This window comes from Dipteris shenzhenensis, chromosome 4, assembly GCF_047967505.1.
Source record: "Dipteris shenzhenensis isolate YYH24624 ecotype China chromosome 4, Dip_SZ_1.0, whole genome shotgun sequence".
In the NCBI taxonomy this organism is placed as follows: domain Eukaryota; kingdom Viridiplantae; phylum Streptophyta; class Polypodiopsida; order Gleicheniales; family Dipteridaceae; genus Dipteris; species Dipteris shenzhenensis.
Window position 1 is genome coordinate 23086568 of NC_141599.1, and position 20897 is coordinate 23107464.

Below are 20897 nucleotides of genomic sequence, written 5' to 3' on the forward strand. Positions count from 1 at the left end.
GGCCCAATGTTGCATAACCTCCAAGACGAAGGAGACCTATATGGCTTCGAGGACATGTTGTTGATGGAGGAAGAAGCTTCACTAGAGCCCTACGACAACGCCGGGTTGGCTGCTTTCCTATCGATAGAGGTGAAAATGCCTATCTCTTCCCTGCTCAAAGGAAATCCCATCCTATGGCGTGATCTGTCTAATTGGATGAACAGACCATTTCTACCTCCAACCCCTGCCAGCAACCAATCAACGTTAGAAAAGGAGTAGAACCTACCCAAGGTTCCCATCAACAAGCTAGGCCAGTACTTCGAGGGTGATGACACAAATGCCTCTATCCCCATAGTCTACCAAAACTAGAAGGTGGAAGCCATCTTGGATGGGGGAGCAGGAGTGAGTGTCTACACCAAGGAATGCTAGGAGAGATGGGAAAAACCCGCAGTCGAGCAGACCCATCTGGTAGTAAAGTTAGCCAATGGGGGAACTGTCAAACCCCTGGGAGTGATGACTAGCATAAACATTAAGGTATTTGGATTCACGTATCCCATCAAGTTCGTGGTCATGGACTTCCCTTGACAGCCAAGATATGAAGCTATCTTAGTCAGGCCCTTCTTGCAAATGTCCGGACTCATGCATGACTTGTGCAATGATAATATCTACTTATAGAACGAGGAGCAAAAAATGAGAGTGGACCTGCACACCTACAAGGCCCACCCATTGTCAGGACACCTCTTTGCCACAGAGTCTAACACCACCACCCGGACCACCTCCGTAAAGTTATCCAACTTCTGGTATGCACCTCTCCCTAAGCCAGAATTCTCACAAAACTGAATGCACGTCTTAGCCAACATAGATGTCCAAGAAAGAGTAGGGTTTCAGATCACCACCCCAAAGCTCGAGGGTCGGTCGTTCCCCTAAGAATGTTTAACATGCTCAAACCCCAAGAGGTAAGCAAGGAAACCATGAGGGTAAAATTAGATTTTCACCAGCTGTCCTACGTAGGTGCCACCACTACTCACCACGAGTTCTCCTCTAATTGGGGAAACAAGGTAAGTAGGGTAACCACCCCTGTCGACTCTAAAGTACAATGGAATAGCGCCTTTTAGGTCCCAAATCCCCTGTATCCAAAGGTAAGGCTAAGGCCAAAAAGACCACTGCTCCGATAGAAAAAGAGGAGGAGATTGAGGATAAAGAAGACCTACGGTAGGTACCATCTCACTACAAGGCCTATGCTATTTAGGATTGTAAGATCTCATACCAATAGGCCAAAAGATCTCAAGAGGATGGTTGTTCTCAAGGGTATGATGGGCTGGCCCCGGTCAAAGAGGTAAACCTAGCCCGGGAAGGACAGGACCCACAACTCGTATTTGTCATCGATGACCTCACCCCCAATGAGGAGAATGCCTTGATAGCTCTCCTCCAGGAATATAAGGACTGCATGGCATGGAAGTACACGGACATGAAAGGGGTACCTACCACAATAGTGCAGCATACAATCCCCATGATGGATGATGCCAGGCCAATATGGCAATGCCCCTACCCTATGAATCCTAAATATGCACTCATAGTGAGGGAAGAAATCTAGAAACTCATAGATGCAATATTCATCTATGAGATCGAGCATATGGACTGGGTATCACCCATTGTGATAGTCCTAAAGAAAAATGGAAAAATTAGAGTATGCGTGGATTTGAAAAAGGTCAATGCTGCCACGAGACATGACCACTACCCCTTGACATTCACGGAACATGCTCTAGAAAGGGTAGCCGAAAAGGAAGCATATAGCTTCCTAGATGGATTTTTAGGTTACAATCAAGTATCGATTGCCCCCCAAGATCAACATAAGACCACCTTTGCAATGGAATGGGGTGTATATGCAGCCAGGGTGATGATATTTGGATTAATCAATGCCCTTGCTACCTTCCAACATATGATGATTATGGTATGGCTCGAACCCCATGAATGCAGCTCAAGACCTAAAGTGGTGAGGCTTAACTTCCGCGAGACACTCAACGGTAACCCTACCTCAGGATATTTTGGAATCAAACTCCCTGATTTTGATCTGTACTCCTTTTATGGCCATTTTCTTTGGCCTGGCTATTTCCATGGATGTGGAGCTGAAAAGTGCATGTTGCTTGCACTCCTTGTAGTTTCGTGGATGTGGACCTAAAGTGTGCATCTCCTTAGTCCTGGTGGTAGCTGGAACATACAACCTATGCCTAGAATCCTTGAATCCTTAGACTTTGGAGCAGACTTTGGGTATTTGGGGATCAAACTCGCTGAGTTTGAGCTATACTCCTTCTGTGTGCACATTGCTTGTAATCATTGGCCTTAGGGTATTTGGGGGTCAAACTCCCTTGAGCTTGTCCGTTGAAGTAGATCATTCAGCCTGGTCACCTTTACTCATTGATTACCCTACATTCGGCGGCTGTACTCTGTGGATGTTAACATGCCCCCTTTCCTATTATTGATCCGTCCACGTTGGAGGAGGTTGGTGGTGAGGATAGATTGTAGGATGGTGTAGCTGTCCATTTGTCATGACGTGAGGCGAGTGAGGTACTTGCAGTGCTTCCAAAAATGTGTGGCATGCATATCCTCATAAGTGCGGAGGTGATGCTTGTGGAGATTGCGAACGCGAAGGTAGAGGCAGAGGTCCTAGAATTGAGTCGGATCAACGTCGGGGTTGAAGACAATCTGGTTATTCAGATTGTGGATGCGGTTGTCGATGGGGCGATTGTGGGTGGGAAGATCGTGGAGGAGTAAGAGGAGGAGGCAATTGAAATGGATGGCGGCAAGATCTGCACTCTGAGCCATATGTGTTGTTGAATAACTTGAGGTGGAAGAAAAATCCCTTCTGAGTTTTTTCTTTGGGGAAGTTGTACTTAGGAAAATTGTACAACACATTTGGGTCCTTCTGTTGGAGCTCTCTGAATGTTGCCCAAGTCCATCATCGTTCCATGGTATGTAGAGTGGGTGGACATGACGATTGATGGGTGCACTATGGTAGTAGTGCCAAAATTTCTCGGGCTTTAAGAAGGGGAGCCACCAATTTGACTGCAGACTAGCATTAGCATCAAACGCGAGTACTAGGGCATCAGGGGCGAGGCTGTATTCTCCTCTTATGTGCTTGGGATGCATGCAGCGCCAATCGTCAAAGGACTGCATGATGAACTATGTGAGGGGATGCACCTCAAGAATTTCGTAGAGGTGGTGGTGTGAGCCCTCAAGCTGGCACTTCCAATGGTGCATGAGAGCGCTATCTGGTAGCTCTTGAAAGGACTGTAAGTCCGGGTGCCAGTGGACAACTTCAGGGGGAGAAACTGGCGGGGATGGTAGAGAATCATCATCTGCAAGTGGCATGGGCTTTGACTTCGTTGTTCCTACAGGACTTGCTGCATTAGCTCTTTGTACGAAATTTTCTACTTTGAGTAGCGTGTTAAAGGATTTGTCTGGAAGGTCGACTGGAGCACTGAAGGAGATGGACTGGGAGGGTCCGTGCTGTGCGGTGGTGGTGTTAGAGGCATTAGACAAGTACTTGGGCAGTGTTGTCCAAGGGAGGGGAGGGTGGGCAGCTTGTTGGGTGGGTAGGGTGGGATCTAGAGGAGGCGACAGTGGAATTTTTGTAGGAGGGCGGTGGTATCAAAGAGGATGATTGCATCATTTCCCTCTTCCTCAGTGACTTCCTCTAGGTAGGCTACGTGAATTGTTTCAAAATTGCTCACCAAGGACTCAAGTGAGTCTTGGAGAGCCTATAGCACCCTATTGAAGAGGATTATTATTCCGAGGGGGTGGAAAGTTGTGGACTGGTAGGCCCTTGAGATTGGATGGCTGAGGCTTGGCCGTAGGTCTGCGTCCAATTGATGTTTGCATGCAGACTTGCAGGAGTGCAGACTAATGACGTGAGTTCCTCGCACTTTGCAAGTTGCATCACTTCATTGTCCGTAGGATAATTAAGGGACTCAGTGATGACGCTGCACTAGGCTTGAAAATTGAGAAGGATGGGATGTGCGGATAGTTTTTGGAGATTGCAGAGGCAGAGAAGAGATAGAGAAGTGGGTTGAATATCGAGAGAAATATGACGGCTAAGATGGGGCGGTAGTGGTTGGGGTTACGACGAAGAATAGTCTAGAGGGCATTAGGAGAAAGTGGAGAAGTGAGGTCTAGGTGGAAGATGAGATTTTGTGTGCGGAGTGCATCAAAGTCCATTTGAAGGGTTTGGGGGATGGTGCGTGGTGCAAGTGTGTATGTGGCTAATTGTGTAGACACCTCCCTATATATCCAAAACTCCTGTTGCTCGCGGTCTTCTAATCCTGACTCCTCTGATTGGCTGGTGGCAAGCTAGCATTCAATTTCTTCTTGGAGGGAGACTGTTAGGATTCTCTCTTGTGGTAGGAGATCCTGTAAGGAGTGGACCTATTACTCGTGGGACTCCTGTGATTAAGCATATCGCTCCTCTGCCTGTGCCTATTGCTCCCGTGTTGTGCACAGGTTTGACTCTACCTTGTCTACCTGGTCCATGAGCGTCTGAACCAGGGATTCACTAGTGGTGAGGTCGTCCTTGAGCCTTGTAAGAGCGAGCTTGAGCTCTTCCACCTTGGCTCGGTATTCTTCGGCTCTATGTATGGCGGCATGGCTTGTTGCTTGGGCTATGACCATTGCCGATTGGCTTTCATGCATTAAGAGCTGGGCTTGGATGAGACTAGCTGAGAGTTGTGAGGCTTGTTCTTGCCTCCTTTGTAAAATCGTGTGGGCGACCTATGGGAGTTGTGCCATGGCGGGCTTCAAAGAGGTTTAGCTCCATCAAGCCCGTGCGTGACAGCTGTTCTGTCATCATGTGGCTATAGCCACCTGCTACCTTATACTAGGGCATGCTGCAAAATTGTAAGGCCTCCATTAGACTTGCCATGGAGTGGAAGAGGTGCCGGTGGCAAAGGATGTTGTCTCATGAGGGGTGGTGGAGACTAAGACATAGGTCGGCGTAGTTTCGGCTCTTGTATGGAGGTCAATTTTGATCGTCTCATTGCCATGGAGATCTTCTATGAGAATGGGATCCCCTTGAAATCGTTTGCTGTTGTCTTGAGGATCTGCCTGCCACAGGCGCAGTTGTTGTCGCATGAATTCATGCAACTGGCAGTCCTCATATCGGTCGAGAAGCTGACTTGTTTTCGGTTGCACATGAATTACCGGAGTGACACTAGGTGTTGTCCTTGCTCTCTTGGGCTTCACCTCCGTTTCTTCTTGCCTAGTCTATACTGGGCCGGTGGCAGATTTCTATACTAAGCTGAAGCCGACGACTGGCAGATGTTGACTCCTTAAGTAATAGAGGACCGACATGTACATGGGATTACCAATAACATCCCCGTGGGTGTCAAGATCGTCGCATCTAGCTGTAGAAGTAGTCAGCCCAATTTGTCTCTTGGAATTCCACCATTCACAGTAAGATATTGGGCACAATGGACTGATGATGGTCCATGTGCTTAGCTTGAGTGAGCCATTGCAAGGCTCTTGCTGGTCACTCCACTTCGGGCTTGTAGATGGTTGTGAACTAGAGGCAGCCCCTGCACTTGTGGCAGTTGTAGTGACAGACCGTTTTGAGGGCATCGATCTCTTTCTTCTGCTTGGAGTATTTCTCCCCGACCACTGGTGGCAGGTTGACCGTGTCTAATTTGGTAGTGGTGGGGAGTGCCTGCTGCATCTCACAGGATGCCAATCTTGGCATTATTGTTGTACGCCTTGAGGAGTTCTACCAGATGTGTCATGTCCAGGTGGCATGGGAGATGGGCGGCAATTCTACCCAAGCCTGTAAAGTTGAGTGCCTCCATGGCTATCGGGTCCTAGAGAGCGGCATATGCCACTACAATATGGTAGGAGCATGTAGTCGTGGCCCTCATATACAAAGCATGAGTGTATCACACAAGCATTTAGCTCTTAGAGCCATGCTTCTCCAAGTGGCGAGTGTGGTTGGGAGCGTACGACCTTGTACTAGCCTATAGCGGTTGGTGCCAGGGTGCGCTTTTGTGACTTCGAGGGAGGCCTGCCTACCGTAGTTGGATCTTCTTGAGTGGCCTGCTTGGTGGAAGTTTCTTCGCCTTGTAAGTCTTCCAAGGGTATCTCGGTCGGCATGTGGATTGTGGCAGATGGAGTGCTTTGGGAGTCCGATGGGCCAGTGGCCTTTGGGTTAGGGCAAGGATGGAGTCCTAGGTCGGTTTTGAACTCAAAGAAGTTGTGCTCAGTATCCATCGCAAACAAGGATGGGAGTTGAGTGACGAGGGAGTTGGTGGATGAGGAAGAGCAGGAGAACATAAACTTGATGTTTGGATTGTATTGGAAGGGGGCGAGAAACTGTCAGATTTTTGGGCAAATTTTGCAAGAGTTCTAGGGCAACATCTATGGTGATGACCCGGTGGGGTAAGCCTACTTATATAGATTTCCTATTCCCCCCAATCGGCAAGATACAGGTATGGCAAAAGTCGGTGCTAAAAATCTATGGTGGCAATCGGTGCTGAAGGCCACGACCAATGTGGCATAGAATGAAGATGGGGCAATGCGATTTGGAATGGCGACGAGCGGTGGTGTCTTTCCGTGGTGTCGATCGGTAGTATGTGAGGATTGCGACGGTTGGTGGGATACTTCTAATGTGACAACCGGCATGATTTGTCAATGGTGATGGCGACGGTCGACGACATGTTGGGATCGTGATGATTGGCGGGATATTGACTGTGTAAAAGAGAAAAAGAAAGGAGTGGTGTTGGGGGGGGGGGAGGGTGACTGAGCAGAGTGCACTTGTGCGGTGCGAATGTGATAGTGAGATCAGTGTGCAAGATTATGAACACATGTAAAAAATGCAAAAATGGATTCTAATCACCTGGTGCTGACCGTGTGTGTATGCGGTGTGTTTGGAAGGAACTAGTGGGCTACAGGTGTGTCGACTGAGATGCCTATCATACTGACTCACCTAGATCTGGACGCGATGATTATGATGATTGCGGTGAAGGCGGGTGTCGTACTACAGCATAGCATGTAAGGAGCCATGTAGAGTATGTGCCCAGTTTATTTTTTACCTTGGATGCTTGGGGCACATTTGTGTCGGACCTTGTTGCTGCTGCATGGTCCGTCTTCTTGGGAGAAGCGAGCTTTCATGAGTCTACCTGTGGGACCGAACCTTGCTTCTGTGAGTAGGACGATAGCATTGGAGGGGGTACATTCACCATTACATTCGAGTGTTTGTCCCTAGAGGGAGGTTCTTGTGTAACTCTTTGTGGGGTGGAATTCGATTCCTACGGAGTTCCACGTCTACTTCATTCGGTTCGTTGGCAGGTTCTTGTAGTGCTACCTTCGACATCCTCATGGTTTGCACTATCGACTTTTGGACCCACGTGACTTTCTTGCCTTGGCCGCCCAAGCGGGTGGTGTTGATCAAACTTTTGGAGGTGTGTGGCGGTGGATGAGACGGGGCGCAGGTGAGCGGTGCAACTTTCTTCTAGTAATGGATGGGTTCAGAGGAGGCTTTCTTGGGGCAACCAAAGCTGTCATTGCTGCTTTACCGTTCTCTGGGTGTTGGTTCCAATCGAAGTGACGTTGGGCACAAAGGATAGCATCTTGTACTTGTAGCTCTCGAATTTCTTGGGTGGAGGATGCTAGCATCAGTCAAGTAGGCAATGGCATTGGTTTACCACTACAGTGAGCTTTCTTCTCCTTTCAAGCTGGGACCTTAATTGGGGTGCTAGTGGAGGCTGGGGCTTCCGGTCGGCCTTGCTATGTAGCGTCATTATCATGGATCGACAAGGTCAGAGCCAAAGAGGGGGGGCTTGGTTCACACAATGGAACTATTGCCGTTTGGCCACCATTCGTAAGCGAAGTAGTTCGAGCATGCCAGTCGATTTGACAGTTGATGGCGTAGCACCAGGTTCTTCCCAATATAATATGTTCTTCGGTTGCTTCTGTAGGGAGAACATAAAAGTGTATATCCATAGCTTGGCAAACAACCATTAGACTTAGATTTACATAATCCAAAGCTTGTAGAAGTTGGCCATTTATAGCTCTTATTGAAGCGACGGTGAGGGTTAGGGGTACCTGTAGCTTCTCCCACACCTCTTGGGAGAGGAAGTTGTGGCTCGCTCCTGAATCCACGAGTTCTCTGATGCGCATGCACGAAACCTGCAGTTGAACAAGAACTTGGCTGGCTCTACTGTTAGCTCATCCATTAGTTGCATCTGTTCAATCGTTGCCTTAAGCAGAATCATTTGCCTACACTGTTGAAGCTTAGCATTATGAATTTTGGCTTCCTCGATGGCCTAGTGCTTCATCCTGGCCACCTCTTCCTTGAGTTCTTTTTCTCTATGCACGGCTTGAAGGGTGGAGAGAGTGAGTGGGCCGTAGTATCTTTTTAATTTGCTTTGTTTAGGTAGCCATCCATTTCTATTCCATCCAAGGTGGCTATTCGGCATGACCCCTAGGGAGTGATCTCAACTATGCGGTAAGGACCCATGCCTCGGTACTTAAGCTTATGTTTGGTATTGTGGATGTTGTATAGGAGCACCAAATCTCCTTCTGCCAGGTCCTTGTTCTTGCGGTTGTGGTCGAACCACTTTTTATGTTGGGCCTTTTCTACTCGGAGAGAGTAGGCCACACGCGACCTTGTCTCTTCTAACTTTTTGAGGTCGACTAGCCATTCAACTAGCGCATTTTTTGTGAGTCTTTCAATCACGACAAGATGCACTACATACTCCATTGGCATTACTACCTCTACCCCAAAGGCTAACTTGAAGGGGGTACAATGTGTTGCCACTTTGTAGGAGGTCCTATAGGCCATAACGCTACTATGAGCGTATGCTCCCAGTTTGTATGACTGGCTTCTACCGTACATGTGATGATCTTACAGCATGTTTTGTTGGAGCTCTCGGCCAAGCCATTTGCTCTGGGGTAGTATTGTGTTGACTTCCTATGAATGATCAAAAACTCACTCGTCAGGATTGCTATGGTTTTGTTGAAAAAGTGAGTTCCTCAGTTGCTGACTAACTCCAACGGACATCCAAACCGCGTAATGACTTGTTCATATAAGAATCTGGCAGTGGATCTTGCATCAGCCTTAACCGTGGCTCTTCCTTCTACCCATTTGGTGAAGTAGTCAGTGGCCAAGATGATGTATTGGGCCCCAGTCCCCTTAGCTGCTGGGCTTATGGGACCAATGAAATCGATGCCCCATTTTTCAAAGGGTTGGTCGGCCAGGATTTCGGTTAGGGGCATCATGTCTACCTTGTGTGGGATTTGGATATGTTGGCAGGGGTCGCATCGTTTGATGAATTTAATCATGTCTTCGAAGAGTGTTGGCCACCGGAGACCAGCCTACAACACTTTACCTGCTATAACATCAGTGGCAAAATGACTTCCTGCGATTCTTGAGTGGGCTTCTTCAAGCACCTCGATGTATTCGTGTTCGCACATGCATCTTCACAGTATGCCATCCTTGCCCATGCGGTATAGTTGGCCTACTAACAGCTGATATGGTGTTGCCTCCTTAATGAGTTTACAGGCTTTATCCTTCTTAAGGGCGTGACCTAGGGGTAGTCCATTGGCCAAGTAGTGGCCGATTTTCGCGGCCCATTTGGGAATGATGCCAAGGAAGAAGAGAGAAGCATCAGGGAGATCATCGTCTACTCTCATTAGAGCCTCACCGTTCGGGATCCTCAATAGGTGGTTGTCGAGAACATGGGTTTTGCCCTTACGCACAACGATTGTGAAGTTGAATTCTAGCAGAATTAGCACCACCTGGTGATGCGCCCTGTCATGCAGGGTTTGTTGACCAAGTATAACAATGCTTGATCGTCCATGAAGAAGACAAACCTATTAGCTAACAAGTAGTGCATGAACTTCTTTACTGCATAGACCATGGCGAGACCTTCCCTCGGTGGTAGTGTAGTTAACCTTGGCCTCGTTTAATTAATGTCTCGCAAAGTATACCAGGTAACACACATCCAATGGCAAAGTTAGAGGCATCAATGTGGACATGGAATATTAAATTCTAGTCGGGTGACCTCAACACTGATGCGGTGGCTAGAGCTAGTTTGAGGGTTTCAAAGGATGTTTGGCATTCTTCAGTACACTCAAAGGATACTAGTAGTTTGTATGGGTAGGGCTTTGGCCGCATGATTGGGAGGGGAGAGAGTGGGATAAGGGGGGTGAGGGAAGCCTCTAATATTTTGATAATTCTCTAAAGGGCCCTTTTTTTAGTCCAAATTTGTTGTAACGGGTGCTTGCGAGGTCTGGAGGTGCTTCCAAGTTGTGGAGGTTCACTTCAAGGCTAAAAGAGATGAATGAAAGTGGCACAATTCATGTTTTTAGTTTTACCTCCTACAATATCGATATTAGCATATTAAAATTACCATTGGTATTTACGTCAAAAAAAGTGTTGAAAATGAGATACCTTAATTTTGTAAAAGTTTTTATTCGGGCTCAAACTTTTTTATTTGGGCTCAAATGTTTAATGCTTGATTTTGTTCCAATTATTGATAGATTTAAGAAGATGATAACATGAAGTGGATTGTGACATGCTTGTTTTGAGCCTTAGCATCAGCGTTTAGCCGCTGCAACTTGAGCTGGAGTTCCTGGAACAGCCGTGGGATCTGCATTTACATCCCCAAATCACCTAAGCCTAGGAGGCGTGAAGCTAACACAAGCGCTATTTGGGAGATGGTTAGGACCACCTCCTAATTCTAGGCCTGTCCCAAACGCTCTAATATGGTTAACACAAGTGCTATTTCCGCTAGTAGGGAGAGATGGTAAGAATAGCAATATGCCTTGGCACCCTACGGGCCCAAGAGCCCTTGGTTATAAAGAGAGAGAGAGTGCTAAAAAGGAAAGGGTTGGCCCTCCCTTCAATAGGTGACTTGTATAAAAGGCCAAATGGTTGACTTTGGTCTTCATTGTTGTTTGCACCAAGTTGAATACATGCTCCCTCTTCTATTCCAAGAGAGTGTTTTGGGTGTTCTCTTGTTTCCTTCATTTTGCCCTTGTGGTTGTCACCCTGTCCCCCTTCACTCCCTTCTTCCCCTTCCCGTCTTTCTCTCTCCTTCTCCCTCCCTTCTCCTTCTCCCCTCCCCTCTTCCTTTTCCCTTTCTCTCACGTGAAACCACATTGCAACAATCCGGAGGCCACTTGCATGACACTTGCGGACGACTTGTGCTATGCATTACTCCCACAAGGAGTAGCTCGGAGTGGAAGCTCCATCAACATATCTTTAACGTTCCCATGACACGTGAGTCACCACCGAGATCCACTACATATAGGCCACAATTGCTCTAGGTCAAGATATTGTAAGCCTGGTACTCATTTGAGCATCATCAAATATAGGTTGTAGTCAAGACAAGTGGCTTAGCCTACAATCCTCAGATCTATAGTCATTCCCCTCACTCATTGTTGATTCATGTACCATGGCCCCACATGTAGTATCAAACCCATGTATGTGCCTTCATCTCTAGATACTCTCTACTAGGTCTTGAAAATTTGAAACTCCTCCAACACCAAGCCAGTGTTAACAAGGATGATGGTGCCTCTGATAAGAACCAAGGTGGGTGCATTTGGGCCATTTACATCCAAGCTTGATAAAGAAGATACATCTCCATACTCCAACAAGCATTCTAGGCACAAATTTCCAAGAATATGATGGCAAATCAGACCGCCTAGTCCCAAATCCCTCCATTTGACTTCAATCTCTTGCCCCATGTAGAGGTTCTAGAGTAGAGTGGAGTTGACCAAGAGTTCTCCTTCACTAAAGATGATCTCCATAGGAAGAGATCAAGAATAAAGGGAATCTATTGAAGGAAGAGGGCACACAAGCCCTATAGAAACTTGGACACATGGTCCAATATTTTATTCCTCCACAAGTTGATCAACATGATAGTGAGAGAGACACAAAAAATCATAGAACAATATGATACCCTATAAGTTTTCAAGAACATGCTCAATGGCAAGGTCATCGATCTCATAGAGTCGAATTGAGAAAATTGAAGGTCAAGCAAGCTATCCTCTAGGCTTGAATTAATAAACTTAAAAGGCCAAACCACCCCACCTAACATGTCTCACTCCCATCCATTTGTCCTCTCCAGTGGATTTTGGGCTGATATGAGCAACACAAGTCTCTCTCCAACCATTTCCTCTTGATGCAAATGCTCTATCCCTTAGCTAGAAACTTTTGCCTACAACTCTCCACATCTCTATTGATATCTTACAAGCCATTCTAGGAAGGAAGAACTTGTGTATAACATACTACCCAATAACCTAACACTTGGAGATGTAGCCCCTTGTCCACAAATGTATTTGCACCTGGCTCAAGTCATACCATTAGATTAAGCTTGCATTTATGATTGTTCCAAGTATGAATTTGATCTTTCAATGAAAGTCAAGGCCAAGTGGTACCAAGCAACCTACAAGGTGAGCTATTATGAATAATTCTCTCTCTACATGTAGAACTTGTATCTAGAAGTTGCATGTGGGAGTTGCAAGTTACATGTAGAAGTTGTGTGTAGAACGTGCATGTAGGAGTTGCATGTAGGAAGTGCATGTAGGAATCACATGTAGAACTTGCATGTAGGAATCACATGTAGAACTTGTATGTAGAACAGTGTAGAACATGCATGTAGGAATCGCATGTAGAACTTGCATGTAGAACATGCATGTCGGATACCTAAGAGAGATAATTCCTAGTCTTATATGCAAGTACAAGCGGAGCTTTATCACTACTATACACACACATTCTATGCTACTTAAGTCCATGTTGACACAGGATCAACATACTCCTAGATCCATTTTATTAACCATTCTCGGGCTATGGCTTCAGGGGCTATGGCTTATTGTGATCATGAAGTTGGGATGCCATGCATGTAACCCAATGGCTATGCAACTTGTGGTGTGCCAGTCGATTCTACTGTAATGTCTTTGGACCATACAATTTCTACTTTGTATCTAGGAAGCCTATATCCACCATTTGTGCAAACAAAGAGATGTGGCATGCTTCTAAGAAGTTGCCTCTTTGATAGAGTCTGCTTGTAGTATCAGCATTCATTCGGCCACACTAGGATTGAAACTGAGTGTAGGAAAATGGTGGTCGATGTGGTTGGGAACCTCTAGAATGTATTACAAGGTTTTGCAAAAGATAGCACTTTGTTAAAGGATGCGGTCAAAATGTTTCCTCGCATTATTGTCTCATGGTGTTCAAATGCTCGGGTGAGTGTGCCTTGGATGTTCCATTCTACATCATAGTATGGCTCGATCATTGGCCAATTAATGGCACGATCCTTACCCAAAGTGTTAATGTTGGCCTCCCTTCTGTGCCATTGTGGAACTGCTTAGAACTTGGGATGGGTTCTGAGGCATGGAGGTGCACAAAGACATTGTTTTCACAAGATTACATCAAAGATCTTGGGGCAGCGCCAATCAGGTTAGAGATCCAAGCTTCAGTAATTTGGTGCTCATGAAGGTTGGCAAGGAAGTTGTTCACCTCAAGTTTTCCTATCAAGATATTTGTTCCAAAAATCCTTGATAGGGTTACTCGGAAGTGGTATTACATCAAAATCATACCCATCATTGGAATTTGGCATGGGAGTGCAATTTGGATTATCTGGATCTACATATTCAAAATCAAATATTGGGTCCATGTAAATTGATGGCAGCACAAGTAGTGTCGGAGGTGATGGGAGGACATGGAGAGAATCAGGGGACATGGGGCAGTAATATGGAAGAGTGTTAGTTGTGGGAGTGGAATTAGAGGGGAGGGAGGAAAGAGCTGGGAAAAGGGTTTGAGCATCTTGGTAATCCTTGGGGGTAGGATTAGCAAGGGAATGGAAGAAGCTAGGTGTGAGAGGCTGGTAAGTTTGCGACTGTAGGGTTAGTTGAAAGTGGTGAGAGGCATGAGCAAAGACATAATTAAGGGAGTAGATATTTGGCTAAAGCTCAGGGAAGGTTAAGAGGGTGGTAGCAGCAAGCGTAAGTAAGGTTATGAGATTGGCATAGAGAGTGGTTAGATATGGCAAGTTAGATGTGAGATAGGCCCCACATTGTCATCCTCTGACAATACTTTTTTTTGGTGAGATGGGATCATCAGCTGCAAGGGTGGGATCTTGGTCATGTCCTAGAGATAATAGTGATGGATTTTATAGCGATGATAACAAACCACCAATGACCCTGAGGGGAGTATTGTCCGTGAGGCATCCATATGCAATGAAAGCATCCATCCCGAGTGCAGTAAACCTGGCATGTGTAGACAGGTAGAAGATATTTTTTTCATCTTTAGACAAGTCTTGGAAAATTTTGTGTAGAGTTTAGCTCCCATTTGATGTTTGGATGAGCGGAGATGATTTTGAGTTGGAGTTGTTTCCATTGGATAAGCACTCGTGCTCTGAGATGATCTTCCTCTTGTAGAGCGGCCACAAGATCTTGGTACACCACCGTTGTGCATTGTAGTGGGAGTTCATTCATCCATTTTTTCCTTATAGTTATGGTAGATGGATGCATATGCATCCTTAAGATTTTTCATTTGCAAGGTGGCCTGTGCTTGTTGAGGAATGACTTCAGTGGTATTAGACCATTGGTCCAAGACTTGTGCTTGAGCAATGCTAGCCTCTATAGGGGTGGCAAGTTGGTTTTTTAAGAGTAACTAGTCTTCAAAATCTCCATCTTAGTTGTCAACAATGTCACTTTTGGAACAAATTTATTCAGGTTTTTCATAAAGAGAAGTGAGGTCTCTCTCTCTCTCTCTCTCTCTCTCTCTCTCTCTCTCTTTTGGTGTTCCTCAATCAACATGTAACTCACTATTTTTTAATCACTAACATAGCATTGGCTAATTCATTCTCCTAGTGGGACTTATGTAGCTAAATTGTGATTAGCTATGCTTCCCTTATTTTTTACTCAAAGGAATGCATCTCAACTTGGACATTGTCCATGTTCTTTTGCATTTGTTGGATCTCTTTGTTTCACTCCTCTTTTAGATCAAACAATTAAATTTCCAATTCACATATCCTCTATTCTTCAACTATTCTCTCTCTTATACCCTTCAAAACATTTGGATTATTGTCAAAATTTGGTCTTCCATTTGTGTGCTTGCACTATTGTACTTGTGTATCAACCTTCTATGATTGGCTCATAATTGTGTAGGCCTTCCTAGTTTTTTGAAGACAATCCTATGTGGCCTTTACATTGATTTTTGATTCCAAATATCTCTCTAAATGCTTTTATCCAATGACTTAGAATCATCAATGAGCACATTCGCTAACCCTTTGAGCATCAAGTCCTCTAAATGTACTCATATATTGTGGCAATAGCTTCTCTAAGTATATCCAAGTGTTCTACTAATCTTAGACCACATTCACCTTGATGATGTAGTCCTACACTAGATCTCCCAAGTCCATCTTTGTGTTATACAAGTCTATCTCAACGTTGAGTATCTGGGCTTTAGTTTTCACATAAAACATCTTTCTAAGGACCTTTCAGGCTTTCACTAATGCCGAGCTGATGCCTCTGTCATCTAGGTGCTATAGTAAACTCATAACTTGACCAAATAGTTGAGCACAATGCACATAGAAAAAATGTTGAATTCTACTTCAATAGGACACACCAAGTGGTATCATTGATTAAATGAAGTTATCAAGGATTTTTTCTCCACTTTGGCCACAACAAATCATTAGCTGTGCCTAAGCTCAAATCATGAAGCTATCAAGAAGTTTCAATCCAGTCCAATCTTGCCATAATATACAACAATGCCTAATCTACAAGTTTAAAGTTTCTAGGACCTTCACTCCAATCTAGTCTTGCTAGAATATAGCGTATTCCTTAGGTTGCAAAGCATGAAGATTCATGAAGATCCAACATGCCTCCTCATAGGGGTTTATTGGAACCTTGAGTTTTTTCAATCAAGGTTTCCCATGATAAATTTGAGTTTTGCCCTAAGTTGCTATTGTCATGCATCTTCTAGCATGCCACTTTTCATAGCATGTTGCTTCACTAATTCTAAAATATGGGCCTTCAACTTCTCCATGCTGATAAGTTCCCTAGTCTTCAGCAAGTTCTCCATGCTACTAAGTTCTCTTGTCTTTAGCAAATAAATATCTTTGCTAAATATTTCTATACTGTGATCAGCCTCAGAGATTCCCTTATTCATCAACCCAACTTTATCTATCTACATAACCTTACCCTTCAAACCTACTTCTCCTAGATACAATCAATGCCATGACAATGACATTAGTCCTTCAATGACAATGAAAATTGAATTAGTTTGGACATCACAAAGTAATTACTTCTTGATTTTTAAATCAATGAGTCAACCCTTGCTCTAACTCATCTCTGAGTTGATAGCAAGTTTCCCATCAAGATTCCAATTACAAATTCTACACTTCTTGATTGTGTTTATATTTCCTAATGGAAGTTAGTGTAGGTTTGATATCTGAGAGCATGTCCATCCCACCAAAATCCTCATCCAAGTTACAAGTTTCTTCATTTAGACTATTATTTGTGTAACATTAGGAATTCAACTTGAATGCTGATAAGCTTCCATATCCATAATATTTCATCACCTTCCTCCCTAATGCCTATCCTCTTCATATGGGAACTCAAATGTAGGGTAATGCTCAACACCATAAGCGATAGACAATATTTTGTGTAGGAGAAACTTGAGTCAACAAAATAAGCAATAGGTGCCTTTCCATGTAAGGAACACTAAAGGTAGAAAAAATGCAAATATGGGAAGCTAGGCTTCTAGAAATTTCACATATAAATTGAAATTATTGTGGAATTCTTAGACGTTGGTAATTTGGATGCTTTAAGAAGAAAAGATATCAATCTTAGTAGAGAGATCAATCTTAGAATCACCATCCCAAACACCTACAAAAGCATCAAAGATATCAATCTTAGAAGAGAGATCAATCTTAGAATCACAATCCCAAACAATCTAAAAATCATGCCATGCTTGAACATTAACTTATCTTTGAAATCCTCATGGGAGTATTATATCCATACAAGGAGATTTTCTTATGCATTATAGTTTCTCAAGTTCAGAATTTTCTCCAACTATTTTGGTTATTCTCATTAAAGTGCCTAGTTTTTTTCATTTTTGCCCAAAAGTAAGCTTATTTTGTCACCACCCTCACCTTACAAAGTGCAATTCAAGGGGTTTTGAGAAAGTTTATGTGCATCTATGGTTAGTTTGAAATAAAAGAGTGGTGAAAATATAATGTCCTAAATACATAAGGGTGTGTGAAAAACCTCATAAGATTTCAATTAGCTTGAAGTGTGCAATTTTGTAGTCTTTTGTTTCTAATAAAGAGGGTGCTCATTTCCTAAGATTGTTTGATTTTTTGTGTGCTCTAGTCCTTCTATCCTCTCTCCATTCCTCCTAGTTGTCACAAATGAGATTCTCTTTCAAAATGCATCTTTGCACTATACTTTATTCAATAGGATTCTTACAATCTCATTATACACTAAATTGTTTGTGCTCAAACCCTAGCTGTAATGCTGTTTTACAAAATTCCAAGGAGAAACACATGCACAAAAATGTTTTCTATACAATCCAAACTATTATAATAACATGTAGTGAAATGTTTAAAGGAACTCATGATTAAGGGGAAGTAAACACTAGCTAGTGAGTCACTAAGTACATTTCTATGCACATAGAACACTTTATTATAATTATACATTGATATTTTAGTTTGTGTGTATTCATGTGCACATGCATGCATATGTCATTGCATCTATGCACAAGTGTGTGTGTTCATGCATTCATACATGTGTGCATGATGTGTCTGCGTGCTTCCATGTGTGTATGTGTGTGTGTGTGTGTGTGTGTGTGTGTGAGAGAGAGAGAGAGAGAGAGAGAGAGTCATAATTTGACTTTTTGTTTTGAAGTTTTGGGAGTTTTGAGAGACATCCTCGTTTATATTCATCCCAAAAGCTATTGACACTAGGATTTACATACAACAATAATATTGAAGATATGTATGATGATGCCATCAATTGTTGTTATAAACTTGGATTACTCAAAGACTTGATCTAAGCCCTTTTGAACATAGTGAACATGAAAGTTTAACAAATTTATGTGTGGATATTTTGATTTGGCATATAAATTTCAAAGATACAATTAAAAACTCTTGATAGGTGGATCTCTTGAGATTGCATATTTAACCTTTTGGGAAGAAGATAGGATGAAAGTATGGGTGTCCTATCTTTTGAGAAAAAGATAAGAGGAGCATATGGGTCTCCTTGATCCTTTTATTTAAAAAATAGTTTTTTAAAATTTAGCGCAAATGTGACTTTTTCATTATATTGCTTGCCCTTATTCTCTAAAATTTAAACTATAGCTTCATCAACTAGGAAACATTTACAAAGTGTTTTACTTACATAGATTACTTCTATCTAGATGGGTCAAAATGTGAATGGGTATATTATTTTTTTGTGAAATTTTCTAAAGTTTCTACATTATTCTTGCATATGTGTATCAGGTACAAGTCATAATTTTTTAATTCTATAATAAAATACAGGAAACCTATAAGCTAATATACATAGTAAAAATCTTAATGTAGAACCTAAACATCAAACTGTTACCTTAACATGATCCTACAAAATTTTGCAAACAATATGTTGACCATGACATATGAATCTTAGACAGCACATCACATTGTAATGTATTAACATCCATTAAATTTTACTCTATAATATGTTTATGTAAATACTCTTTGGAAGCATAAAGAGTAGGTTACATCCTGGTCAATGTATCCCATGCCTAATGAACTTATGGCAAAAAATGGTCTAATCGATTTATTGAAGCTGATCTAGTTGAATAGGCAAGGGGGATGGAGGATGGTGATCGAGATGGAGGTGACCGTGATGGGGATGCCTATCTACATCGCACTCTCTCTCACCTTGAGCCTGAACTACAAACAATATTAGTATGGGATATGAGATTTGAAGGACAGCTCCCAGGTTGGAATAACCTACTTACTGACGACTATTGTCTTTGTGTCAACATGGACTTAGGTAGTATAAAATATGTGTGTAGAGTAGCGGCAAAGCTCCGCTTGTACTTGCATAAGGCTAGGAATAATCTCTCTTAGGAATCCTCAACATGCAAGTTCTACTTGCAACTACTACATGCAAGTCCTACATGCAACATGCAACATTCGAGTTCTACATGCAACTTGCAACTCCTACATGCAACTTCTATATGCAAGTTTTACATGTAGAGAGAGAATGTCTTAAAATTCTTACACACAGAGAGAGAATCTCTCCAACTTGTATAAATACCCCATAATGGAATGAAGCCCAAACTCTTTGGGGCATTGTGTTGAGTTCTACTTTGGTATTCTAAGCAATTGTCTCAAGTGTCCATGCTTCCTTGCACTCCATGTCCAAAAGCATGTCCTAGCCTTGCAACTCCTCCTCCCCTCTCCTCCAATCGTGCAACCCATCCTCCCCCATCCTCCTCCTCCTCCCCCATCCTCCTCCTCCTCCTCCTTTCTCCTCCTCCTCCTCCTTCTCCTGCTCCCTTCTTCTCTCTCTCTCCTTTGCCCCCATGCTCTTACAGCTTCTTCCTCTCCCACTCCTATGCTCCCCCTAAACCCTTAGTTCCTCAACCCTTAACCTCCATGATCTACGAGGGAGACGAGTTCTCTACCATATACTCTACCTTGAACCTTGGATCCTCCTTCTAACCCTTGAACCTCTTTTAAACTCTAGAACCTCTCTCTAAACCTTGGAACCTCCTCCTAAACCCTGAACCTCCCTCTAACCCTTAAAATCCTCCTAAACCATTTAACCCCCAATGAAGGCGAAATCCTTCATTACTCCAACCATGATTATGCATGTCCCTTTCACACATGCATGCACTATGTTTGCTTACCACACTTAAACCTACGTCTCTCACCGGAATATCACTCGAGGTCCTAAGCTACACTTATACTGCAAACAACAACACCGATATATTTGTAGGTGACAAAAAGGCTCAAAACCCTTCATACTAAGAATATCTTCCTACAAAAGTTGTGGGAAAGAGCCAACATTTCGCGCCACTGTCGAGGAGACTAGCATCTCAAGTAACGAGTAAACATATGCAAGTATGTGTAAAAAAACAAACTACTACGAACTTTCACAAGCATAACACTCAAGGGCAAGGAGAGAGAAAAAAATTTTCAACTCTAGCCAAACATATCAACCCCAAGCATCAACCTTGGGTTACTACCTTAAGAAATTTTCATTATTTCTTAAAAAGAAGCCACTTGAAAAACAAATCAAGCTAGGTAATGGACACGAATGCATAGAGCTTGCAATTTTGATCATTTCACCTGTTTATAGAGGAGCAATCCGAGCTAACTATGAAAAGTTATGGCTCGAGAAGAGTTTAGGGTTTGACCCTAACCCTACACCCATTCCTATAAAAACCCACTTCGCCCCCTCATTCTTCTTCTTTCACATCTAGCCTCCATCCTCTTCCCCATTTGGAGCCCTACGCAAGACATTCCTCCCTCTCCATCGACCACCACCCTACTCCCATCCTCACACGGTGAGTTATTTCAAGACCCTCTCACAATGATAGCCTAGCCATCCACCCACCGTCCATTCGCCCTCAACAATCATGTTACATCAAGAAATACTTGGAGAGTGTTTAGGTGACCATCTCTTCCTCCCTTTGGATTTTTGTCAAAGTTTTCATCTGTCAAGTTTCCTCCACCACCATCCACCCCTCCACCCCCCCTCTCCCCCACCCCCTCCATTCCCCCCCCCACCCCCCTCTCCACCAACCCCTTTATCCCCCCCCCCCCAAAACCACCCTCCACCACCCCTCCACCCCCCCTCTCCACCACCCCCTCCATTCCCCCCCCCCCCAAACCCCCCCCTCTCCACCACCCCCTCCATTCCCCCCTCTACCACCC

At 43.8% G+C, this 20897-nt stretch overlaps 1 protein-coding gene across 1 annotated transcript in view; it reads left to right on the forward strand.

The window, feature by feature from the left end:
• Positions 1-18109, forward strand: part of LOC147902613 (dihydroflavonol 4-reductase-like) — a 37492-nt gene extending 19383 nt beyond the window's left edge. The window contains exon 6 of the mRNA XM_087374069.1: positions 17878-18109. Within this exon, the coding sequence (XP_087230195.1) occupies positions 17878-18025 (148 nt within the window). The 3' untranslated portion in view covers positions 18026-18109. The remainder of the gene's footprint in view (positions 1-17877) is intronic.
• The last annotated feature ends 2788 nt before the right edge of the window (positions 18110-20897 follow it).